Source organism: Pleurodeles waltl, chromosome 11 (genome assembly GCF_031143425.1).
Source record: "Pleurodeles waltl isolate 20211129_DDA chromosome 11, aPleWal1.hap1.20221129, whole genome shotgun sequence".
Taxonomy (NCBI): domain Eukaryota; kingdom Metazoa; phylum Chordata; class Amphibia; order Caudata; family Salamandridae; genus Pleurodeles; species Pleurodeles waltl.
The window spans coordinates 336066419-336094207 of NC_090450.1; the positions used below are offsets into that span (position 1 = coordinate 336066419).

At 45.3% G+C, this 27789-nt stretch overlaps 1 protein-coding gene across 3 annotated transcripts in view; it reads right to left on the bottom strand.

The window, feature by feature from the left end:
- The window catches only part of D2HGDH (D-2-hydroxyglutarate dehydrogenase), a 914182-nt gene that overhangs the window by 832737 nt on the left and 53656 nt on the right, over positions 1-27789 (bottom strand). Inside the window, exon 2 of one of the 3 annotated variants that reach the window (XM_069213618.1) lies at positions 21266-21318. The exons of the other annotated variants lie outside the window; for them this stretch is intronic. Within the exon in view, the coding sequence (XP_069069719.1) occupies positions 21266-21294 (29 nt within the window). The 5' untranslated portion in view covers positions 21295-21318. The remainder of the gene's footprint in view (positions 1-21265; positions 21319-27789) is intronic. 3 annotated transcript variants of the gene reach the window in all.

A 27789-nucleotide genomic window follows, 5' to 3' on the forward strand; every position in this document is an offset into this window, starting at 1 on the left:
AACATTGGCAAGAGTGAGGCTTATAGGAAACAACATACTATGAACAGGCATTCAGAAGTGCCCTCTGACAGTAGGTGGCAAGTCATGTGCACGACTAGGAAACTGTCATTATCTTATGGCAGGTAAGGGGATGTTTCACAGTACCAAATAGCTGATTCAAATGCAATAAGTAAAGAAAGAAAAAACTGTACACCCACTCAATTGTTAAAAAACAGGTGAGAATGTTTATAAATCCAAGACGCAAAAGGCCGGATCAAAAATATGCAGGGAAGGGTGAAAGTGAACACGTGATTAAAAAAGTGATTTAATGATTTGGAGAATTCCCATCATCAGTCATGGAAGACGGTTAACTGCAGAAAAACACCCTCAGTTCATGGCTGTCTTTGGCGTATTCTCTGTGAGGATCAATCAAGCCTCCCAGATACCCTCTGTGTTCTCCTCATGTGTGTAATAAGGCAGGAAGGATCAGGTACCACTAGGTTTGAGTTTCAGGTAATGCAGATATCTGATGTAGACAGGTCTTCTTTTAGGGCAGACTATGGTGCTCCTTGTCTGTGAGACAGGACCTCAGTAGAGGTCTCCATCACCAGTTAAGATGTCGGCCAGACAGCCACTACCACAATTGCAATTGGAAGTAAGACGATCACAACTAGCATGCCACAAGATGTTGCCTTCTTGTCCATGATCTTAATGTGCCTTGTATGGCTGCAAATTTTTCCATCTGTGTTTTCAACCTAGTTTGTGAGATCATCGATAATTTCATTTTGCTCCTCCAACTCATTGCCAATGTCGTGACATGAACATGGTGAGATCGACGCTGGAGCTCTGTTGTGTGGAGGAGTGTCTAATGGCGGCTAAGCAGGTGTCGGTGGCGACGATCGGAGGGCTGTAGGCTGTGCAGGCAGGCTGGTGGGCTGTGCAGTTTGAGGCCTGCCCTATGCGGTGAGTTGCTGTGGCAGCCCTCGTGGGATTTGTGAAAGACACGGATACTGCTGTCCAGAGAATACGGGTGCTCCTCATCAGTATAGAGGTATAGAGCCCGGGCGCGCATCACATTAGACACTGGTGGGGGCGTCCTCAAGTACCGTTTATTTTGAAAGTGCATCCTGTGCATCAACCAAAGTGTGAATCATTAGCAAAACAGATAAAAATCAAACTAAATTACACTTTGACCAATGAAAATCACAGAACTCACCCAGGGACCGTGCGGCGGCAGATGTGTCTGGAAGAGCAGATATGCCTCAGGGGGAAGAACTGGAGCTGAGGCAAATATTGGCGGCAATGCAGCAAAGCCTGACCCAAATAGACAGTAAGCTTGACTCCCTCTCCTTCAGAATAGACAGACTAACGGAGAGGCTGGATAGGCATGCGGAACGGCTAGACCAGTCGGAGAGGTGCATTTCTGACATTGAGGACGGCCAGTCAGCTATGTCCTCTAGTCAGGCCAAGATGAACAAAGAACTGATGGCTCTACAAGTGAAACTAGATGACTTAGAGGCCAGATCCCGCAGGAATAACCTACGCATAGTAGGTGTAGTGGAATCTACTGATATAGACAGCATGGAAGGCTACATAGAACGCCTGCTCGTCCCGCTGCTGGGTCGTGGCACGTTTTTCAGCCTATTTGTGGTCAAAAGAGCGCATCATTCGCTGGCAGCCCAGCCGCCCCGGGTGCCCTGCAGAGACCTATAATAACCAAATTATTGAATTACAGGGAATGGGATGCTGCACTGCGATGAGCCAGAGAACTCAAAACCCTTCAACATGAGTGGATAACGATTTCGCTTTCTCCAGATTTTACACAAGTGCAAGAGGCAAGATGACAATTCATTCCAGGGAAGAGGCAGCTACGGGATCTACGAATGGAATACCGCATGTTATACCCGGCCAAGTTGCGGGTGATGGTGGATGGCAAGCTGCTCTTATTCACAGACCATAAACTCCTTGCCCAATTTCTGAAGCGAAGGATGGCTGGTGGGTGGGGCGAAAATGGCGGACACCCTCCATTGAGATGGCTGTGACTAGAATATTTGTTACTGCAGGTGGAAAGAGGAAGAGGAGGGCTGCGTATGATGGACATGGGGGGCATGGGGCTGGTAACAAGGCAACTGGGACGAATAATGGAAGGATTTGGAATGATTTAGCAGTGCATTAACTTTCAGCAGTGGTAAAGCACAGTATGCTGTAAAAGAGACGGAAGGCGGACTTATTGTGTAAGATACGAAGTTCCTAGATATTTGACCACCACAATAAGGTAGGTGGCTGCAACAGAGGGATAATAAGCTCGGCCGGGCAACATACACCCAAGCATGTGGAACACTTGTTGAATCAAGGGGTGTTACTTTGGTTAATGGGTGGGTAGGGGGGATGTGTAATTGCAGACAGGTGAGTTGGGGGAATCCCTGTTGTGAGTGGGGGGGGGTATTCACAGGGAATTTTTAGTTACAAAGGTTGTCCTAGTAAAGCGATTGCGGACACACACACAATATGGCAGGCATCAGGTTCTCTACATCCTGTAGCTAATGGCAAACCACACTTCAGAATCAGACACTAGTAAGGGTTCGGACATAGTGAGAATGGTCACATGGAACGTTAGAGGCTTAAATGATGCCAGAAAGGTGCAAAAGGTAGTGGCCTACCTACAGAGGCACAAAGTGGACCAAGCTCTTTTACAGGAAACACACCTGGTGTCGGGTAGCGCCATGCTTACTCCTAGGAGGATGCAGGGACAGACTTTGGCTGCGGGGTTCATGTCCTATTTCAGGGGTGGGGGGGTACTGATTGAAGCACTCCGGTTTCTGCCTCCGGGAGACTGAAATGGACCCCAACAGCAGGTACGTAGTGGCACACTACAGTAAAGGGGTTTTCATGTTTCTCCTGACTGGGATTTATGGGCCTAATTTTGATAACCCCCAATTTTATTATGATTTGGCAGCCAGGACAGTCACCTGGGGATGCTCCCCCAGATATGGGGAGATGATTTCAATTGCACCTTGGACCCTCTACTTGATAGGTCAGGGAGTGCATATAGGAAACCGGCCTCGCCAGCTAAAGCGGTGACCAAGGTGGTGGTGGAGTTGGGATTTGTTGATGTATGGCGATGCAGACGCCCTACTTGGGGGGGGGGGGAGGGTTTCACTCACTACTCGAAAGTACATGATTTACCTACACAAACTGACCTCTGGCTGGTCTCCAAGAGCATGGCAGGTCGCATGCAGGTGGTGGACCCCTGGCCCAGATCATTCACCAGTCCCGTTGGAAATAACTATGGGTTCAAGACCAATTCCCCGTTTACATGGAGATTTCCCCCCATACTCGCTATTGGGCTCGGCATTAAGCGACGAGTTAGCTACTGCAATTAAAGACTTCTTTCAGGTTAATATCGGCTTCATAGATAGTATATGCACCGTATGAGAAACATTTCAAGTGTACATCTGCGGGATTACCATACCATACCAAAATATCCAGGGGTTCTGATATCGATCCGGGGGCGTCTTGTCTACTTGGAGAAAGAGCTCGCTTAGAGCAGGAACACCTGCTCACGACTGACAGATCAATTCTAGGTCGTATAAGCTTCAAGTTGGTGGAATTTCAGGACACGCCACTCACTGAGGTTCAACATTTGGGAAACTATGCAACAGCCCCTACCTATGGGGAGGGTGAGAGACCAGTGGCGGTACTGGCAAACATAGCATGCACCAACAGAGAGAACAATACGATTATGGTAATACAGGCTGAGGATGGTAGCGAGATCACAGATCCAGAGCAAATAGGTTTTGGAAGTATTATGAGGCTCTCTATACGTCTAAGACTGCCCCGAATCCGGATGCCATGTTAGACTATCTGCTGCACACAGAACTGCCATGGCTGTCGGATGTGGACAGAGAGTCCCTTATGGTGCCTCTGACAATTGCAGAGATGAGTAGGGTCCTCAGGGGTATAGCGGAGGGGAAGGCCCCAGGGCCAGACGGGTTGACAGTGAAGTTTTACAAAGCTTTCTAGGACATATTGTCTCCACATCTGAAGGCAGTGTATGTAGAGATGGCGGAGGCTGGGGTGATGCCACCCTCGATGCGGATGCGGCGAACTCCTCGCCTTCAACACTGGCCCCTCCACAGAGTGCTTCCAGGCCAGCCCGAAGCACACCAAAGGGCCTTTTTCCTGCCACACCTGCAACTTCACCTGCAACAGAACAACGAAGCCAGCAACAACCAACACAAACCACCTGCACTGCATCCTCCTCAACACACGCTCCGCACGAAAGCACGCCATCGAACTCTGGGGCCTGCTCGACAGCACCGCCCCAGACGTAGCCTTCCTGACCGAAACCTGGTGGAACGACTCCTCGGCCCCTGACATTGCCATCGCCATCCCTGACGGCTACAAGATCACCAGAAGAGATCGCACCAACGGAATCGGCGGAGGAATAGCCATCGCCCACAAAGCTACCCTCAAGATCCATACCCACACGGACGACACCCTCAAAACAGCCGAACACCTCCACTTCCAGATTCACACGGACCCCAACACTACCCTCAGAGGAACCCTCATATACCGTCCTCCAGGACCAAGAGCCCTCTTCAGCGACACCGTCTCCGACCTCGCAAGCACCCACGCCCTCGCCTCTTCAGACTACATCCTCCTGGGAGACCTAAACTTCCACCTGGAGAACAACAATAACGTCAACACCGCATCACTGACCACCAACCTCTCCAACCTCGGACTCCGTCAACTGGTCAACACTCCCACCCACATCGCCGGCCACACCCTTGACCCACTCTTCACTTCAAGCAACCACATCTCTTTCAGCCACACCTCCGAACTCCACTGGACCGACCATCACTGCGTCCAATTCTCCTTCAAGAAAAACACCGAACACCACCGCACCCCTCTGCCGGCTCACCGCCGCTGGGGAAAAGTCACCGAAGACCAACTCACCAACACCCTCACCAAAAACCCACCACCCGACCCCACCGACCCGGACTCCGCCGCCATCAACCTCCAACAATGGATCCTCAACTGCGCCAACATCCTAGCCCCACTCAAGAGACCCACCGCCAACCAAGAAAAGAAAAAAACAGCCTGGTTCACAGACGAACTAACCACCTCCAAACGCACCTGCCAGAAACTCAAGAAAAAATGGATCCTCGAGCGCACACCAGAGAACCTTGCTACCCTCAAGGAAGCCAACCGTAAACACCACAAACTGATCCGACTCGCCAAGCGCTCCCACTTCACAGAACGCCTTAACAACAACGCTCACGACTGCAAGGAACTCTTCAGCATCGTGAAGGAACTCTCCAACCCCAACGCCAACGTCAACGACATTCCTCCATCCCAGAAACTCTGCGACAATCTCTCCATCTTCTTCTACCAGAAAATCGCAGCCATCCACGACAGCTTCAACACCTCACCTCCGCCAGACCCCACCCCCAACAACTCCTCCCACGCCGACCACATCACCACCTGGACCCAAGTAGACGACGCCAAAACCCTAAAAACCATGAACTCCATCCACTCAGGATCTCCCTCTGACCCCTGCCCACATCACGTTTTCAACAAAGCCGACGTCGCCATCGCCCCCATACTCCGCAAGATCATCAACCTTTCCTTCAACACCGCTACCTTCCCAGACAGCTGGAAGCACGCAGAAATCCAACCTCTCCTCAAGAAACCTAAGGCTGACCTCAACGATCTCAAAAACTTCCGACCAATCTCCCTCCTCCCTTTCCCAGCGAAAGTCATCGAGAAGATCGTCAACATACAGCTCGCCCACTACCTTGAAGACAACTCCATCCTAGACCCCTCCCAATCCGGGTCCAAACGAAACCACAGCACAGAGACTGCACTCCTCGCCGCCACAGATGACATCAGACTACAAATGGACAACGGCAAAACCTCAGCCCTGATCCTCTTAGACCTATCAGCCGCCTTCGATACAGTCTGCCACCGCACCCTACTAACCCGTCTACACGAAGCCGGCATCCAAGACAAAGCCCTCAACTGGATCTCCTCCTTTCTCTCCGGCAGAACCCAGAGGGTCCGACTCTCACCTTTCCACTCCAAAGCCACCAACCTCATCTGCGGCGTCCCCCAAGGCTCCTCACTAAGCCCAACGCTATTCAACGTCTACATGGCCCCCCTCCCACAACTGGCCCGCCAGCACAACCTCAGCATCCTCTCCTACGCCGACGCCACCCAGCTCGTCCTCTCCCGGACCAAAGATCCTCACACCGCCAAAGCCAACCTTCACAAGGGACTGAAATCCATCGCCGAATGGATGAGCAACAGCCGCCTAAAACTTAACTCCGACAAGACGGAAGTCCTCATCCTCGGGCGCACCCCCTCGGCCTGGAACGACTCGTGGTGGCCCACCGCCCTGGGCCCTCCACCCACCCCAGCCAACCACGCACGAAATCTCGGCTTCATCCTCGACTCCGCCCTCACCATGTCCAAACAGGTCAACGCAGTCTCATCCTCCTGCTTTAACACCCTCTGTATGCTCCGCAGGATCTTCAAGTGGATTCCAACAGGAACCAGAAAGACGGTAACCCAAGCCCTCGTCAGTAGCAGACTCGACTACGGCAACGCACTCTACACAGGCATCCCAACTAAAGACATCAAACGACTCCAACGCATCCAGAACGCATCCGCCCACCTGATCCTCAACATACCCCGCTGATGTCACATCTCCCCTCACCTGAGGGACCTCCACTGGCTCCCTGTGGACAAGAGGATCACCTTTAAACTCCTCACCCACGCACACAAGGCTCTACACGACACCGGACCCACCTACCTGAACACCAGACTCAACTTCTACGTTCCCTCACGTCAACTACGCTCTGCCAACCTTGCCCTCGCCATTGTCCCCCGAATCCAGCGCAAGACCTCTGGCGGCAGATCCTTCTCCTACCTCGCCGCCAAGACCTGGAACGCACTCCCAACCTCACTACGCCAGACCCAGGACCTCCTCACCTTCAGGAGACTCCTCAAGACATGGCTCTTCGAACGATAGCAGCACCACCCCCCACCCCCCCTAGCGCCTCGAAACCCTAACGGGTACATAGCGCACTTTATAAATTATTGATTGATTGATTGATTGCGATGTTGATTGCGTTGTTGAAACCTGACGAACCTCCAGCGCAATGCTCATTCTACTGTCCGCTATCATTAATAAACGTAGACACTAAAATCTAAGCTAAGATCATGGCAGAACAATTGGCCTTACTTTTACCTAAATTGATTAAACTAGAGCAATCAGGGTTTATCCCGGGCCGTAGTCTCACAGCTAACCTCCGCACAGTGTTTGGTGCTATACAAAACTTGAACCTGGAGATGAAAGCTGTGGCGGTCTTCCTAGATGCGGAGAAGGCCTTTGATTCTGTTGAGTGGCATTTTATGACGGTGGTCCTGAGGTGGTTGGGAGTGGGGGACGTTTTCCTTCAATTAGTGACAACATTATATGAGAAGCCCTTGGCCAGGCTCAGAGGTAATGGCTCTGTATCGGACGCATTCCACATTTCCAGGGGTACTAGGCAGTGGTGCCCCTTGTCGCCCCTACTGTATGCGATAGTCGCAGAACCGCTTGCATGTGCACTGCAGGACTATCATGGCCATCGGGGCCTCAGATTCCAGAATTATAATCTGCTAATATCGGCATATGCAGACAACACCTTACTATACATCTGAGACACACATCGTAACGTAGCACCGATATTGCGAGAGATCATAAAATATAGCGCCCTTTCTGGTCTACGGATCAACTGGGACAAGTCCACTGTGTTCCCCCTGACGCCAGCCACAACTCCCGTGGATGTGGACTTCCCCCTTAAGTAGGAAATAGGATCAGTTCGGTAGCTAGGAATCAGAGTCCACACCGACTCCAAGATAGTAATGTTGGATAATTATCATGTTGCAATTAAAGCGCTGGCGAGAGATGTCAAATCAAATCAAATCATTAGCATTTATAAAGCGCGCTACTCACCCGTGCGGGTCTCAAGGCGCTAGGGACAAAGGGAGTGGTTATCGCTGCTCGAACAGCCAGGTCTTTAGGAGTCTCCGGAAAGCGGAAAGCAGAAAGATGTGGAGAGATGGATCAGGTTGCCGTTCTCGTTGGTGAGTCAGATAGCCCTCATGAAAACGGTGGTGCTTCCGAGATTTTTATTCCTCTTCCAGAATATCCCTATGTTGCTGCTGAGAGCGGTTTTCGCGGTCTTGAGGGCCCTGCTTTCTAAACTAGCCTGGGCAGGAAAGCATCCGAGAGTTAAGTGGCGGACTCTGACCCTGCCGTACGAGATGGGGGGGCTCAATGCATCTGATTTAGAGACGTGTTATTGGATTGCTCATGCAATGTTTGGCCACACCTGGATACATGGCTCTCAGGACTTGCCATACTTAAAAATAGAACGCGAGCTGGCGGCCCCAGATCCTTTGCCTAGCAGGATATTTCACTCCCCTTCTCGCCGATATGGGGAAGTTGCTTCCCTGAATACTACCACACAGGCCTGGCATAGCCGGATGAGCCAGCAAGGGCTCACCCTACTGTATTCCCCGCATGTGCCTCTGGAATGGTGTGCGTGGTATGCTTTGTGGTGCAATAAAAATGTGGTGGAGGCAATGTATAAGTTAAGTATTAAGACAATTGGTGACTTTTTCAGTGAGGGTGGCATGGGCACCTGGGCAATGACGGCAGAGCGGGTGTGTACACCGACCCCGCTTCTGCAGTATCACTTTTATAGAGCTAGGCACGCAATGGGTGCCATTTTGGGCGAGGAGCTGCGGGAACCACCAGAAATACAGCCCATCTCTATGGTTATTACAGGCGCGCAACCCCATCGCTTGGTGTATAAACTCTATGCACATGCGCAGAAGGCGTGTGTGCATGAGCTGATAAAGGCCAGAATCGAATGGCAGAGAGATTTGAGAATACAGTTAACGGACGAACAGTGGCAATACTGCTGTTCAATGACTCACGGAATCTCCTTGAATGGCAGGCACTGCCTGATACACTTTAAATACATAAATAGGGTATATTATACACCCCTCAAACTATATAAATACGGATTGCGCAGGGAGGCCACCTATCCCAGATGTGGGGAAGACCAGGCGGGTTTTTTTCCACAATGCATGGTCCTGTCCAGGCAGTAGGCAGTTCTGGGGTCAAGTATTTGCAGAACTAGAAGGTATAGGGGGGGCACCAGCTGGAACGTGCACCGCTCTTGGCACTGCTCGGCTGGGACAGAGAGGTGCAGAAGATGGTTTGGCATTTGATATACATGGGACTGTTGCTAGCTAAGAGTCGGTTAGCCATGCGCTGGGATCAAGGGTCATTGCCGACAATTGGGGAATGGTACACGGACATGGTATATTGCAACACGCAAACAGATGCATATAATGAACTGGCTCCTCCAACCAGCAGACCTACACAAAATTGGTAAGTTTATAGGAAATACCTGATTGGCAAAGAAACAGGTGAACAGGAGGGAGGTGGGTCTAGGGATGCAGGGAATGATAACACACAGATACATACTGTAACTGTCTAATAGATCCTGGGGGCCCACAGACAGCTGAAACACACTATTTGCTAATGTTGGAGGGCAGGGGTTGAGATGGTGAAGGGACCAACTTGAATGGCACAGTCATGGTTCGCATTTATTGCTATAGTAAGAGAAGATGCATATAATACAGTATTCGACTGTGCGAGATACATAGAAATTGTAATGTGTGATGATGCAATTGCGCTTTGTTTTAGAATTGTGTTAAAAGCATAAATAAAGATTTTTTTTTTAAAAAGAAGTGGTGGAGCACAGGATATGAAAATTGGTACAAATAAACAAAAAAAATAGATATTCATACTCTACCAATGTGTTGAACTATCTTACAATGGTACTATTTTGGAACAAGACAGTAACAGGAGAGTGAAATGGTTTTCATCACAACTTTAAGGAAATTGCCTGTTTTTTGTACAATTGGTAATTTGACAGACTGACACATTTGGGGTTGGGTTTCTACTGCAGTATGGTATTGCAAAGATTGGCGAAGAATTATGAATGAATGAAGGTGAACCACCAATCAGTTGTAATAAATGTGGGGAAGTGAAGACACTACATTTAGTATTGTACGATCGCCACAAGTGGAAAAAAGCTAAGGACCTATCCACAATCTGCATATAATAGTACGTTTGGCAGTACTACAACAGTACTACTCACCTACTACAAAATGGTATTCACAAACCTATATACTGAGGTCTCTGCTTCTCTTATCTTTCCTGTGTGGAGATCTCACCAGACTGATGAGATCTTCACACATGTACTTCTTTGTTTTCTTAGTAAATGTGGGCATAGCTGGAAAATGGAGAACACTTACTACTGGAAGGGAGGGGTTTAGGGAAAAGTAAAGAAGGAGTAAGGCAGCTAAAAGCTGTCTTGTGGGCAAAAGACAAAACTTAAGAATTGTGATGTAAATCCTTGGAGTCGGAGTCAAATCTAAACGTTGTGGTGCAGAAAGAACGAACTCCGGCTTTGCTCCTCTGCAGCACTCACTCTGCAGTGTCCCTGGGATAGCAATGAAAGAAAGCCAAGGGCCTGACCTCCTCGCTGTGACATCTCAGGCCATAACTGTAGGCCAAATATGGAAACACAAACTATTGTCTACTATTTAAATATATACACAACATCAAACATATCGAAACACACTACTGACTACAATAATATTGCTAAAAATAAGTAAAAAGTATTACATCATAAACTTCCTTTTAGATCACTACATATGTAAAATATAGAAAATAAACTACATAAAAAAGGAACATACATTAAAACAACAAACATAACATTATTCACATATATAACGAAATATATTCTCCATTCATTTCATATTAAAAATAAACACATTACTATAAAAAGTAAGTATTAGAGCTTACACTGAAAACAATAAAGTACATATAATATGAAAAATATATTAACAATTCAACAATCCTACAAATAAGTATATTTAAAAGTAAAATAGAAACACTCATTTGCATCCACCAAAAAAGGTAACAACTGAGAAAAAAAAAAAAAATCGAACAACACAGTGTACAAATAAATACTTTCAAAAGTAAAACAGAAACACCAATTCAAGCCCACCAAGATGTTAATAACTGAAAAAAAATCAAACCACACACTGCATCCAATAAAAATTGCCTTAAAGCAAACTAGCCATTAAAAATATCAACATAACTGTGGACACTATAATAACAACACAAAGGCCCTCATTCTGACCCTGGCGGATACAATCCGCCAGGGCCAACGGGCGCGGGAGCACCGCCGACAGGCCGGCGGTGCCCCTAAGGGCATTCTGACCGCGGCGCTAACGCCGCGGTCAGACAGGGAAAACTGGCGGTCTCCCGCCAGTTTCCCGCTGCCCTGGGGAATCCTCCATAGCGGCGCAGCATGCTGCGCCGCCATGGGGATTCCGACCCCCTTCCCGCCGGCCTGGCTCTGGCGGTTCTTACCGCCAGAACCTGGCCGGCGGGAACGGGCGTCTTGGGGCCCCTGGGGGCCCCTGCAGTGCCCATGCCCATGGCATGGGCACTGCAGGGGCCCCCTAACAGGGCCCAACTAGGCTTTTCAGTGTCTGCGATGCAGACACTGAAAAGCGCGACGGGTGCTGCTGCACCCGTCGCACGCCTTCCACTCCGCCGGCTCGATTCCGAGCCGGCTTCCTTGTGGAAGGCGCTTTCCCGCTGGGCCGGCAGGCGATCTGAATCAGATCGCCCGCCGGCCCAGCGGGAAAGTCAGAATACCCCTCGCGGTCTATTGACCGCGGGCGGTATTCAGGCGGCTTCCGACGGGCGGGCGGCAACCGCCGCCCGCCTAGGTCGGAATGACCACCAAAATCTCACTATTTCTCACAGGAAAAACTTGCAAGAAAAATACACTACTGGATTTCACAAAGAAAAGCCAGAAGAAAGCCTTCAAGAAAATAATAGTGTAAATTCACAAGTAAGTTTAAAAATTAAATTAACTACAATAAAGCCTGCCATAATTCTAAAACGCAAGTCTTCAAAATATATGACTAAATCCTCATATATATATATATATATATATATATATATATATATATATATATATATATATATATAGATTACATTACTTATTGGCGGTCGCCAGTAGGTAAGTATAGTTAGGACCATGTTTCCATAGAAACATTTTTTTTGACTTGCCTATATCTTTAGCAATGTTTGATGAATCTTCACAAAATTTCCCCCAAAACGTTTTTGGTGATTTTTGTTGCACACAGAAAGTTTCAGAGTAATCCGTCAAGCAGAAGTGAGAAGAAAAAGGGGGTAAAAAAAACATAGGACCTTTGAACACAACTATAGCCTGAACTACTGGCTGGAATTACACTAAATTTGTTAGAAAGCTAGCTTTCGGTATGCAGATTGTGCTTTTTTTTATTTGGTGTAAATCCGTTCCGTAGTTCTTGAGAAATTAAAGGGAAAACAAATTTGTATATCTCTGGGCGCGACGACTTCGCAATCATTTGGCAAATAAATCACAAAAATGTGTGAATTTTCACGAATGTGCGTGTAAATAGAAGCGCCGTAATTGGCTGATCGCAGCCCGACTAGAAAGTTGCAGCCACTGTTTAATTTCTTGGGGCATGGTCCCCTGGGGTGAACTTACAGACCCACTCACAGATCCACTGACAGAGACAGGCTCTGTGGCCAACCTGAGCTGCACACGGCCAGGTAGTTAGCATTCTTTCAAGTAACAATAACTCGCACCTTTTCCATGCACAGCTAATTCAGAACCTAACTATAATGTCCCTGTAACCTTTGGTATACTATGGTTTTGAACAAGTAAATTCAGAACCCAACTATAATGTCCCTGTAACCTTTGGTATATATATATATATATATATATATATATATATATATATATATATATATATATATATATATATTTAGATACTAAAGAAGCAATTAAGCAAAAATGGAGCACTCCAACCTTGCAAACTGGAACGTAAAGGTAATTAAAATAACCACACATGTAAAAAATAAAACAGCCCGATAGGTTGAACTTAAAGCTAAAACCCCACCACTCCCAAAACTAACCAAACCTGTATTTTTTAACATGTAACAAAAACAAACATTTTCTCACCAACATAAAAGGAAAGCCCACCAGACCCAAATGTCAACAACATCAAAGAGCAAAGGAAGAAAATCAAGTGTAACGTAAATCAACAACATATATGTACGTATAAAATGTAAAATGTGTCAAAGCATGAATAAGTTATATTAGTTAACAAATTAAATATTTTAATACAATAATGTTAAATGTATGCTACATTCAGAGAGAATTGCAGAAAAAAACTGTACTTCATATCAAGGAAAGGCTTTCTCACGTGGGATGCACGTAGAGCGAGGAAGGCACAAGCACCAAGAATGTGAACTGGCAATGTACTAAATATCATGTAAATGCTTTTTACGGGAGAGCTACAATGTAAAACTATTTTGCAATTAACGTCAGAGAACACAACCACAACATAAAAATAAAAGAGATAGAAAATAGGAATGTATTTCAAGATTTAAAAGAGGCAAGCACTAGTTCGCAAGAGCCCACAACTAAAATGTTAAAAGACACACTCTCTAAGGTACCTGAGCATATTACAGGTCATCTACCAGCAAATCCTACATTAAAATGACTAATATCACATACTAACAAAGCTATAAGTCAAACTCCTGCTGCCCTTAGATGATACCAAGATATAAGGACTCCAGAACTTGTAACCATTACACAACAAAGAACCCTTCCTTCTAAATGACAACCACTTTAACAACAGACGAATAATTATACTATAACCTCTTAAAACTAAGCCAATACAAAAGTGGTTGATGGATGGAACTTGTAAAATGTGCCCTCAACCATCATACAGATATACACCATACATGGTGAATATCATATCACAAACATACCCCTCATTTATACATCTCTAAGAAACAAAATACAACTTACTATGACCTGTTAAACCACAAACTAAAATAATAATACACTTTGAACAGGCAATGATACAAACAATACTTAAAACTACACCCACACATAGCCATACAAGGTTGCTATTTGCACATCAACAGAAACACTGGAAACAGCTGCAAAAATCTGCACTGTGTCAAATATGCAAAAAACTAACCAATTTGCCTTTGAAATCAAAATGTTGATAGCTCTGCATTTATATCTGTAATAGACATAGGTAATCACTATTATATTTATAGAATCCCAATTTTATAAACGGAATTAGCAAAAAGAAAGGGGCCAATTACGAGTTTGGCGGTTGGACCGCTAGACCAACACGTTGGCAGTCCTAAAGAGACTGCTGCGCTGGCAGTCCCTGGTCCACCGTATTATGATGGAAACAGGTAGAGCTGGCCCCCGCCAAGCAAAAGGGCAGACCGCCAGTGGTCTGGCTGTCCTGTATCTAGGCAGTCTGACCTCCAGCGCCGCTGGCAACCACTAACCCTATTACAAACACACAGTCTCCGTGGTGGTCCCCTTGCCAATGGCAGTTGACTACTGCAGTACGAATTCAGCAAAGTAATAGAAAAGTGCACATTGGATGAATTAAAAAACAACAAAAATGACACACATTTGTCCAGAGGACACACCTGTAAATGGTGGATGAAATCATAAGAGTAGAGCCACAATTGTTTGGAGCCCAAGTCTAGCATACTCCTCTCAGTAGAAAAATGGTCCTTTGGCAAAGGATGGTCGACGGAGTGAATGCTGTAGGCACCACTCTGCGCACAAATGAGTACACTAGGAAGAGGTGGAACGACCTGATGAGCAAGGTACATTACCTGGCCTCCAGGCAACAGATGGAGGTCAACAAGACTGGTTGTGGTCCTCCCAGTTCCCCGTTAAGACTCTTTCCCTGGGAGGAGAAGGTTTAGACCATTCTGCAACCCAAGGGCATAACAGGAATACTTGGGGCATTGGAGTCTGGTATGTTACTACACAAAAAGTATCACGAAAAATGCAATGTCCTGCATACTCACAGCTCAGCTTTTTGCCACTACGTTGTTCATGTACCTCACCAACATTCAATACCCGGAGTATCTGAGATGCAACACTGTCAATGAGTATTGTTGGACTCAACATCACAGCTACCAAGGCCCATCATATAGCATAAGTCAAAATGGTACCTGTAAGTTTTTCCATATTAAAAAGTCATCCCAGGAGTCATGGTATGTCTCAACATGTAAATGTATGCTCAAACCTAAATGCAGTCTGCCTACAGATATGTAATACCCAATATGGGTCTAGTGTGTGAAGTTCAGGGAGGGACTGCAACTTCCAGGTGACCGTGTGGCTGTAATTCCAACCACCAGCCCAGTGGTCATTTGCCAAAATCCATCTGTTTGTCAACTCTCAATTGAAGTTTAGTCACATGGGAGTGAGCAATATAGAGATCATGCTCAACTTAGAGACGTGTGTCTACCTAGCTCCATCTTGACCTGCTATCCCAAGATTAACTACTGAGGACAGGAATGACACCTTACCAAGTGTGTACACCAAGTATTCATAAGGCTTAAGCTGCATCACTGGATTAGTATTGACAGAAAACACATTGACACAGCACTGCACACATGATGACTGCAATAACATATACAACAAAGTTCTCTGTTTGCTTGTATCTCACTCAACTAGTCCTCTGAATGGTCAAAGGCATATGCTGCCTCTCCACTGCGTTGGCTTCACTGTAGGAAAGATGTCATTATCATTCCATCATTCAAAGTGCAACTGATCTGCACATCTCATCAGCTGCTTGAGTCAAATAGTTTATGTAAGCTTCACATGTCATGTCAATAACTCCAGTACCATGGTAACATGGCACTATAGGTTGACCCAAAAATTAAGAATCTTTAATGTCTCTGCTTATTGTAACACAAAGCCTTTGGAGGAAGATTTCACACTTCAACCAGTAACAATGTTCTTCCTTCATCAACAGGTCGAGCTGCCACTGGGCACACCGAGGCCACTGAACAGACACCCACTACCCCTCTGGATGAACCCCTCAGTGATGATGACACTCCTGGACTTGTGGACGTGGAGAAAGGTCCTGGCCCATCCAGGCATCCTGGTCAGACAGCAACAGTGAGTCTCACTGGCCCACATCACCACCTCCCAGCCCTGTTACATCAACATCCCAGGCACAATGCGCCCCCCCCCCCCCCCACCTGTGTACTTAGCAGTTTCCACCATCTTGTGCCCCCAGGTCCTGGATCCTGAGGTGCAACTAGGCCCTCCTGACACTGAGGGCCCAGGACCCAGTTGGAGAGGGCACCCTGTGCCAAGGGCACAGGCTCGTGGGGATAGGGTGCTTGGAATGGATGCTGTGGGCCAGTGGAGTGAGGCCACTGGGGCTGCTTTCCAGGCAGGACACCATCAGCCATGTATTGGGGGGTCTATCAGGAGTCCCAAGGCATGATGGGCTAGGTGTTGACCAAACTCCAGGAAATGAAGTAGCTTAATAGGGACATGATTGAAAAAATGGATACCAATAACAACAAAAAGGGTAACCTTACGGGGGTGCTGAGGGACAATCAACACCACCCTGAGCAGGGCTGTCACCCCATCATCTGCCCGTTCCTATGTGGCAACTACATCACACCAAAGTTCATCTGTGGCAATCACAGGAAGGGAGGCCATGTCAGAGGCACAACCATGTACAGACACCACAGCCTCTGCAGCAGCTGACCCCCCCCCTCGCAAGTGGAGACGTCCAGCGAAGAATCCAGGAGGTGCAGATGACAAGACACACATCACTGCCAACAATAAAACTTTTCCTTAATCTCCTTCTTTGCGTATCACACATACACTATGTGGACTGATCCTGAACCACATACCATTTCCAAGGGGAGGAATACTTTGGACTTCCAATGGTATGGCATCTACTCTAATGGTTTCATTCACCATGACTGACCCCTTCACTTTACATTTTTGTTAATTTATGTCACAAACATTTTCTGTTAGTAGTAGCATTGAAATAAATTCCAAAACTCATGCTGCCTTTAATTTCACATTTAGCCATGTAGATATGTCAAACCATGTGAACCATACGATGATGATCCAAGGTACTTGTGTAAGCAGAGATATATTGCATGTACACAGTGTCCATCCCAGGATTACAATCATTCCACACAAATGCATACATGAAAAGTCTTGTCAAAGAAGACATTTTATTACATTGTACAGCGCATAGGCTGCCAATATGCCTGAAACATAGCAAATCATACATGATTGAATCATACTGGGTAAATGATAAAATGTACAGGTACAGACCTCCACAACATGGAAGGTAGGGATTTATCAGAGACTGTCCTATAGAATAGGCAAACATTAAAGTGGTTGCCAAAAGAGGTCAATCAACTTATTTTGGACTAACATTTATTAAAGTAAAGGGACTACCTCAGTAACGACTAATGTCTTGATATCGGATGTAAAATTTCGGGTATAGGCTCAAAAGTCCCCCATATATAGAATACCTAGTTTGGGGATGCTGAAATGTAAGGAAGACAATGAATCACAATGTCAAGTGTGCAAATGGGCGCATAAATATGCCAGAGAGAAGTCAGTCAACAATCTAAATGAAACTAAATGAATTGACGTTTGCAGTTTATCCGGAGACATGATCCGTTTTGGGTATTTAATTTAAAGTAATGTCAAGTGTGCTGATACAAAACATGGCTAGGGTATACGCCATATTATGTGTAGGGGAAAGCACGTATATGAGGGTCAAGAAGTATAAAACATCTTGTATATGTTATTACGGCACTAATGGACAAGGAAATGTGTTAGGAGGAGAAACTTAGTGTTAATGCGATAGGGTGAGTGGTAAAGAACTACTAACATGGACTATAATATTAAATGTTAAGGACCAATACCTGGCTTGGTGTGTGTACAAGTTAAGTGTGAACTTAATTTATATTTACTGCAAGTGATGATAATGGGAAATGAAGTATATTCATAACTGCAATAAAATTGCTGATAGGTCATAAGATAGACAAAGCATAATTTTTGCATGTGACGAATCTGATTATATCAAAGTCCATATTGAAATACTAGGATGACATGAACATAGATGACGAATACTTAGTACAATAGATATAGTCTTGTTGTCAGTTTCATAATGAGACGATGATCCTGTATATTTGGTGAGGTCCCACTGGGTCAAACAGCTTCAGGCTTTATTAATGGAGCCAATAGTGCCATCCCGGGTCTTTGATGAGACCTCGACATACGGTATCATACTGAATGATGAGACAACTTTTATTTTGACGTAACTGTAGTTCCAGATTACCACCTCTAGGGTGTGGTTTCAATTGCAAGAGGCCACAAAATGTAAACATATGGGCATACGGATGACCTTCAACAAAGTGTTCTACCAGGGGAAATTTTGTGTAATTTTTTTGTATATTGCGATAATGTTCTTGTATCCGAGTCTTCAGTGCTCTGATTGTGCTCCCTATATAGAATTTTTTACAGGGATAGATAATAAGGTAGACTGTATTGGTACTGTCACAATTGAAAAAATCTCGTATCATAAATGGTTGATCATTGATTGAAATGAATTTTGATTTTGAAAGGCCAAGTTTACAAATAGAACACTTTGTGCAGGTATAAAAGCCGTTTGGTAGTTGTATAGCACTTTGGTTGAAGGGTTTATCAGAGTAGAACGAAGAACCGAGTTTGTCTTTAAGGTTGGGAGCTCTTCTGAACCCTATTTGAGGATGAGATGAAATATATTGGTTAATATTGGAATTGTTCTGAAGTAGGTACCAATGTTTGCATAGTAGTTTACGGATCAAGTGATGACCATTATGGAAGTGTGTAATGAAGCAAACAACAGAGTTCTTAGATGTAGTTTTAGATTTGTTAAGCATTGTGTTGCGATCTATTTTGGCAAAGTATTCCTTGGCCTTCTTTAAACTTGAGATGTTATATCCTCTGGTAGATAAACGTTGAACAATTTCAGAAGAGGCTGCCTCATAGTCAGATATATTAATACACTTCAATCGAGCTCTCCTAAATTCTGCTGCCGGGATGTTGCGAATTATGCTGGATAGATGACAACTGGAAGCATGTAGGATAGAGTTTTCTGCAGTGCTCTTTCTGTGAAGACGAGTACGTAGTTTATCATTTTCAATATACAGTGTGCAATCTAAATATTCCACTGAGGTAGTCCCTTTACTTTAATAAATGTTAGTCCAAAATAAGCTGATTGACCTCTTTTGGCAAAGTAAGCATTCACTTACTTAATCAGTACCATCCTTATTAATGTTCACGTTTTCCCTCCTTTTAAAAAATGGTGCCCAATAACTAGTCTGTTTTTCTCTACCTTAGGGCACTAAAAATAAACAAAGGACTTGGCAACAGATGCTTTTATTTATAACTCGTATTGCATGTACCTTTTTCCAAGACTCTTTCAAGATGGCACTGTAATAAGACGCTGACTCGGCAGACGAGTGACGTTTCTCTCCTGACGCTAAGAATGGTATTAGGGTGAGTCTCACAAAACTCAAGTATGGTGCTATAACTACCGTATAAAAATTCTATTATGCTTTCCATATGATAGTCCCCTTGACTACACACTTTTCTTAATACTGCTTACAGAAGATAATACTAATGTTAAGGCTCAGTGTTAACTTAATATTATTTATACATGAACCATACACTTTAATGAATCAGTTCCTTGTTCAATACTCTTTCTTCAATAGTGTTTTTTCATTTTATTTTGCCATATTATCTAACCTTCCTCAGATGCCTATACTACTTAGCTCTGACATTACGATCTGCGATTATCCAATGCATACTAGTTTTTGATGTGAGACATTTTTTCTTTTCTTTTTTTCTTTTTACATATAGACCATATACAATATTATGCTCTGCTCAAAATGAAAATTGTAATGGTATGATTTTCCCTTGTTTTTGTTGAATATCAATAGGAGTGCTTGATTAACTAAATTTGGGGGTTCTTTGGACATTCTGATACTAATTAATTGCACATTATATCTTGGTTTGATGTGCCAGCACCACTATCAATTCTACACTAATCCACTGACTGTTTTCTAAATTCACGAGTTCGTATCTTCTCTGTATAGTTTTGTCCTGATACTTCACTGACTAACAGGATACGGGCCATAGGGAGCCAACATATTTTTGCTCTACTTTTAATCTGTTCTTTAAAAAGTTGCGTTAAATCTGGGTCACAAGATGCACTCTCAAATCGACCCCCTTATATATAACTCTCACTATCCTCACATAGTCTTAGGAATAATTGCACTGATTGGTGAGAGTCCTGCATGTTTCTCACATGTCCCTAATCCACCTATACTTTTGGAAGGTTAACCTCAACAACTGACCTGCTCATTCTTGATTACTTACAGCCTTGAGAAAGCCCTAGGTGAACATATACTAGAGGGCGAAACACGTGTCGGCTGTGTTCAATTAGCAATCCTCAAGTTTCTTCCAAGATTGAATATCACCGAATTAATAAATAAATATTTGAAAACACAATTTATGGACTATATGATCGTTTGACTGCTGACAAGATTGCATTATGTAATACTATCTTCACAGCATTACTTAAGTGGGTCCTCAATCTCAAAATTCACAGACTTTTGTTCTCTTAGGGGGAATCTGGTCCATACCCCTATTTGAGTTCCCACCACCAAATTTTCAATCCCTTATCGGGCATTTACACAGGAAGGAAACTTGGACCTTCACTATCTATGGTAAAACTGATTAAAGTGGTTGATGTCATCAGCTGGAACCATATCGCCTATAACACAAAAGGTAATCCAACATCACATCATGCAAGACTCAGACAGATGGCAGTACAACAGTTTCTGCTCACAGAGTCATTACAATCCAGTGCTTCGGTATCTGATGGTATGACACAAACAAATGTCACTGATGTGGCACAGGCACTTTGGCCTATAATGACGAAACACATCAACAGATACATACAGTTCAAACAAAAAAAATGTTTAGCCAATGTGAAGGGCTAACATGATTTTAGACTACGACTATTTTCTGACCACATGATGAAACACGATGCATCAGGGCCACCACTCAATAAGGAACAAGTCCCATAATGTCTTCTAAACTTCCATCCTATCACTCTGCAAGCTGTCTTGGCACAGGTCTTCTGGACCCAAACTCTGTGACCTGCATTCCCTAGAACAATCCATGTTCACTTCATATGCCCGAACAGCATGACATACCTGCCAATGTCACAAGTCTGAAATGCCATATGCAGGTGTCATGGTGACGGTACCTGAACAAAGAACAAAACAAGGAGTATTGGTATGAAAACATGCATATGAAACGTCACATAGCAAGCATCTGGAGAACAAAGTACATTACAATAAATTTAACACAAACAAAGCAACATCATCAAGATGTGGATGTGTCAAAAGCTACCTCATCAAACACCCTTTGTCTGATCTTGCCTGAGCATCAGCTCCCTATTTCCAAGAATTTAGTGCACACATTATCTTAACTACAGTTCATTGTATGGTCAAAATCATGACATCACATACTTACACTCAGGAGAAGAAACTGTTGATGAGATCTTGTTGCAAGTCAGGTCCTTCCTCTTCTCTATCATCTTCATTTGGCATTTCAGGGTTCTCACCTGGTGGCACCCCAGGCTCCCCCTCCCCTAGGATGTAAGGGATATTACTCCACAGGGCTATGTTATTGAGCATGGTGCAGTGATCTGACACACTTTCGTGGGTGAGTAGAGGAGGACTCCACCAGTCCTATCCAGACAGCGAAATCTGGCCTTCGGGAGCCCAAAAGCCAGCTCCACTGCCTGCGTGTTCTTCCCTGGGCCTCATTGAAGCAGACTTCCCCTAGCCTAGGTGGATTCCTTAGAGGCATCAATAACCAAGGACAGTTTGGATATGTTGAGATTCCTATTAAGGAATGAGACATACATGCATCAATGAGTCACTCGCTTCATGAATGTAGCACCTGACATTGGTCACACAAAATCAGGCCAGATGCAACTTACCAACCAGCAAGGCCCTCTCTGGTTGCAGTTGTGACATCAGCTGTGGTATGGTGCTGTTCCGCACTACAAAGGAATAATTTGCTGAACCAGGTAACCAGGTACAGACTTTTGAGATGCGGAGATCCAACAAGCAGACAACTTACACACTGATAGAATGGAAGTTTTTCTGGTTGCGATAGACTTGCTCACTGGCCTGCGGTTGCACCAAGGCAACATCTGTACCATCAATGGTTCCCACCACATGTGGGAGGTGAGCAAAACCATATGCCAGCCTTCACATTGGCTAAATCCTCACGTTGGGGGAACCTGATATAGCTGTCAATGTGTTTCATCATTGCTGATAGGACATCTCTTAACACAAGACTAAACATAGGTTTTGACATGCCACCAGATATGGCCACTGTAAATTGGAAGGACCCTGAGGCAAGGAAGTGCAATATTGCCACGAGTTGAACAATGAATGGTATACAGGTTGTATTACTGTTTTCAGACATTAGATCTGGCTCCAACTGACTACATAAAGCCACAACTATTTGCCCATTCAGAAAGTACTGTTTTATGATGTGACATTCTTCCATTGTTTGACGGTCTGGCAATGGACTGAACACTGGAGGTTGTCACCTCCTCCCTCTCCCAGGGTACCTATGTGTGAAAATACATTAGTTGGAACATTAGTCACTGTGTCCACAACAACATACATGATGTATAGCAATAAAATAATGTGCCAAAGAATTCCTTACTGGAACTGAATTACAACCAGTACACATCACAGCTGTCAACTACACAAGGGTAAAATGGGACCGCCATGGTTGTCAACACGTGTCCACAACTTGGTTTTGGGCAACACCCAACTATCTGCTCCTCAAACGCCCCTCGAAATTTAACAGTCTGTTCTGACCACTTAAAAAATACCGTCAGCGGTGGTGGACAATGCACCGCCATCATATGCCACCTGTGCCCAGCCACACACTACAATGGTGACTGTGTAGTGTAACCTACACAATGCTGTTTTAGAATGACTGTGATGATTCGATACATACATTGGTTTTGCAACCCATTTAGCAGGACCCAATACTGTATTTCTGATCGCCAAGTTGGTAGATGCCTGACCTACTTCACTAGACATTAGGAACCGCCCATGGCCACTAGCGGAAGCTGATTGCGCAGTGGGTGGTTTCAACCGTGGCAGACACAGCCATAGGCTAACATTGTTGCGTGTGACGGTCACGGGCCAAAGGTTGTTGCCGTCGACAGTGATGACCGTATACGTAGCATACATGTATGCTGTGTTTTGCAAATTCAATCACTTGACTCCTGACACTCTTGCTATCAACACGTCCACCACTTCTGCTGCTGTGTCCCGCCTCTGGGAGCAATGCCAAGCCACACAGGTGAAAGGGCCCCTGCCTTCTCTCCTGAGGAGCTGGAGAGGCTATTAAAGAGGTCCTTTCCCTGTAGGGTCAGCTCTATGGCTCAGAGGAGAAGGTAAGGACCTCATAGGGATATTTGACTCTATTCAAAACCATCCTTCCCTTCCTCGTAGGTTACAATGTGCCTTTGTGTGCCAGTTAGACTTTTTAGGTGCCTGTTGTCACATTTTGTGTGCCCTACAGGGGATGTACATTGTGCAGGTAGTGTAGAATAGTGCCAATGTATTTCAGATTAACATTGTGTTGTGTGATAAGGCCTAGATTTTCCTTGTGTTACATTCACACATCTAGGCGGGAGACTTTACAAGCAAACAATGACATATCTATGGGCATGGTGATTGTAAATGTCAAATGACGTGCATCACACCATGAGCTGTGTATGTATACTCTTTGAGTCATCTGAGGACCCTGTTAACACTGTGTATAGTGCCACAAAGCACTCAGACCACATCTGGCCTTGGCAAACTGTTTTATTGGAACCATATGAAAATTACTGGGCCCTTTAGAGTGCCACACAAGCACCAATCCACATAGGGAATAAACACATGATGTACTGTCATGCATGGAAGTGATGGAAATGTGAGTGTAATATAGGTTCTGTATGCTCAGCATGCAGAGACCAGGGCTTGTCATACGTATGTCCCAGTATGGGACATAGTTCAGGCTAGGGAAGAGTAACTGTGGCTACGCTACAGTCAATCAATCAATCAGTACTTATAGAGCGTGGCTTATCACCCGTCGGGTCTTAAGGCGCTGTTGTGGGCATGCTGATCACTTGAAGAGCCAGGTCGAGATCCTTCCTGAATTGCTTCAGTGATGCGGCCTGTCTGAGGTTGAGTGGGAGAGTATTCTATGTCCGGGTTGCGAGATGTGAGAAGGATCTGCCTCCAGCTGTGCTTTTCCTGATTCTGGGGATGCCAGAGACAGTGAGATGGACAGTTCGGAGTTGCCTGGCGAGGGTGTACAGGGTCAGGCAGTGGTTGAGGTAGTCTGATCCGATGTTGCAAAGTGCCTTATAGGTGTGAGTAAGTAGCAGTGATGTTTGTCAACTGAGAGCCAGTGGAGGTATCTGAGGTGGGAGGAGATGTGGCTGTGGCAGGGGATATCTAGAATGAGTCTGGCTGCTGCGTTCTGGATTCTCTGCAGCCTGGCTTGTAGCTTCTTTGTGATGCCAGCGTAGAGTGCACTGCCGTAGTTCAATTTGCTGCTGACCAGAGCATGGGTGACCGTTCTCCTAGTTTCGGTAAGGATCCACTTGAAGATCGTCTGAAGAAGACGCAGGGTGTGGAAGCAGGCTGATGAGACGGCGTTAACTTGATGGGTCATGGAAAGCGTGGAGTCCAGGATGATACCCTGGTTGCGTGCATGGTCGGTGGGTGCAGTAGCATTCCTGGGGCGGCTAGCCACCCGGAGTTTTCCCAGGAGGAGGGTGTGGAGCTGACTAAGAGGATCTCTGTCTTGTCAGAGTTGAGCTTGAGACAGCTGGCTTCGATCGAGGCGGCGACTGCACTCATACAGTTGTGGAAGTTCCTCTTGGCTGTTGATGGGTCGTCCTTCAAGGAGAGGATCAGTTGGGTATCATAGACATAGGGGACAATGTTTAGTCCGTGTTGTCTGATGATTTTGGTGAGTGGGGCCATGTAGAAGTTGAAGGAAGACGGTCCGGCTTAGTGAGGATCACTGGGTTACTCCGCAGCAGGTTTCTCTGGGCGCCGAAGTGTACGTTGGGAGTCTGATAGTCTGGGTTCCTCCAGTCAGGAAGGAACACATCCATTCCAGTGCTTTGCCACAGATGCCGGCGTCATGGAGTCTGGTGCAAATGGTGGAGTGAGAGACTGTGTTGAATGCGGTGGAGAGGTTGACGAGGATGAGGGCGGCCGTGTTAATGTGGTCCAGTATGGCATGGATGTTGTTGGTGGCTGCAGGGAGGGCTGTCTCAGTGCTGTGGTTGCTTCTGAAACTCGACTGTGAGGGTTCTAGAATGTGGTTTGACTCGAGGAACTCCGTCAGTTGCATGTTGATCACCTTTTTTGTTACCTTGCTTGGAAAGGGAAGCAAAAAGATGCGTCTGTAGTTTTTCATTTCCCTTGGCTGAGGCATCAGTGAGCTAGGCTTTGGTGACTTTTCTCCAGTTTCTGTCTGGGAGGGTGGGGGTCGTGATTGTGTGCGGTGGTCTTTGTAAAGGTGAAGTGGACTCATCGGTGGTCAGTACAATGGTGTTCGGAGGTGTGCAAGATGGTGATGTTGTTTCCAGCTGAGAAGACAGGGTGGAGGGTGTGATCTGCTGAGTGGGTGGTGAGGTTGACAAGCTGCTTGAGACCGAGGGTGGCAAGGTTGTTCAGGAGGGAAGTGGTCTTAGGGTCATTGCAGTTTTCAAGGTGAAAGTTGAGGTTACCGAGTAGGATGTAGTCGGTGGAGGCGAGTGCATAGGGGGCAATAAGGTCAGCGAAGGTTTCACTGAACTTGGGCCGGTGCCTAGGTGGTCTGTAGACAAGCGTGCCATGAAGGGAGATGTTCGGGTTGGTCTGAATTTGGAAGTGTAGGTGTTTGGTGGTGGTTGGCTGGTTCTGTGTTTCAATGGTGGTTGAGAGGCTCAGGGTGTTCCTGTAGACTATGGTAATGCCTCCTCCATGGTCCCCCTCCTACTGCGGCACCAGTCCCATTCCCTATAAACCTTCAGTCCCGGCATGTGGCCACAATGAGTCTCTAGAGGCAAGACTTGGCTTAAAGGCCTTTGACAATTGACTACATGAGGGATGTGAACTGAGGTTACGCCATGACCAAGTACATTTGTGCACTTTGCCTCACTATCAATGTGTGTCATTGGCTTAGGAAAGGCACCCTACTCCCACAACTCTGTTTTCACCTTTACATAACTTATATTTTGTCCAGTACATCCTGACCTAAGTATGCTGGATGCCATCTCCGTAGGATTTCCACATATGATAAAATGTGTATTCTGTTCTACATACCACACAAACCCATTCTGAAGTAGTATGGGTTAACATTGGCCAGCCCACATGTCCACACGTGCACAGAGAAGAGACTTTCTGTGCCACATGTGGCAGCCATTTCATTGTCACTTAAGTGTTAGGGAGAGGTCTGTCCAATGGTATTTGCCTGGAGGGATTGTATGCATTCAGTCAATGTTGCTGGATGTACATGAGTGTGGCCAGCCTGTTCCAAGGACTTTACCTGTCAGGACATTATCCATTAAATCAAACTTCCACACAAGCAGATGCCTTTTACCCAACTCCCTCCAAAAGACGCTTGCTCAGACTTTACTGATTATCTGAACCCTGCATCTGCTAGGGGGAAAGGGGAATTGGAAATTGAAAAAGAAAGACCACCTCCAGATCCAGTTCCAGCCTTTGTTTCCCATTTGAAGATAGGATATTCAGTGTGTGTCTCTGAAAAGCTGCACTTTTCTTCTTATTGGGATTTTTTTAAAGGAAGGACCTGCAGTCGGGTAATAAGAGCATAGATAAGTACATCCCTACTGTGCATTCAACTGTTCAGCCATTCACATTCACCCAGTGTTATCGTTCTCCTAACCTGGATCTTTTGAGAGAACAGCCTCTCCCTAAGAGAACAATGTTAACTTAATATCTTCTTTTCTCCAGGAGTCAGAGGTTTCCAAGGTTCTCTGGAGAACACTTCAAAAGTTCACAAATATACAAACTACTAATGTATTTTACAGGACACTAAAACTCTTTCTTAAGGTTCAGTTTTCTCAATCACAGTCTATAGGAATTAGTCTGAGCACTGAGGTTTGTCTCTAAGACTGGCAAGTCAGCAAGGCAAAGAGTTTTTGAATATATATATACATACATATACATATATATATATATATATATATATATATATATATATATATATATATATATATATATATATATATATATATATATATATTGGCAAGTCTGGAAATCATATAAAAGGATTCCTTACTGCAGTTACTTAAAGTTCTGTTAAGCCAAAACTAACTCTCCTCAGAAAGCCGATAGCCAGTTGTTGGACGAAGGAAGAAATTCAGCTTTTCCAGAAGGGAAAAAGTAGCTGGTGTGCACACCGTAACAGGAAAAATAATTAATTACTCAAACTGAAATAATTCCCTATGAAAGGAAGCGCCTCAGGAACATTGCTCAGTCTCCTCAGGATGACAGTTGAAAGATTTAGGGTCACCATTTTGAGAGGCAGTTAAACCTGAAGAAGCTAGTTCTAAGAACAGCTGCTGCAAGAGCCACCGGGAGTGAGGGCGCTGCTGCAACCAACGTGGGTACAAGGAAAAGGGGAATCG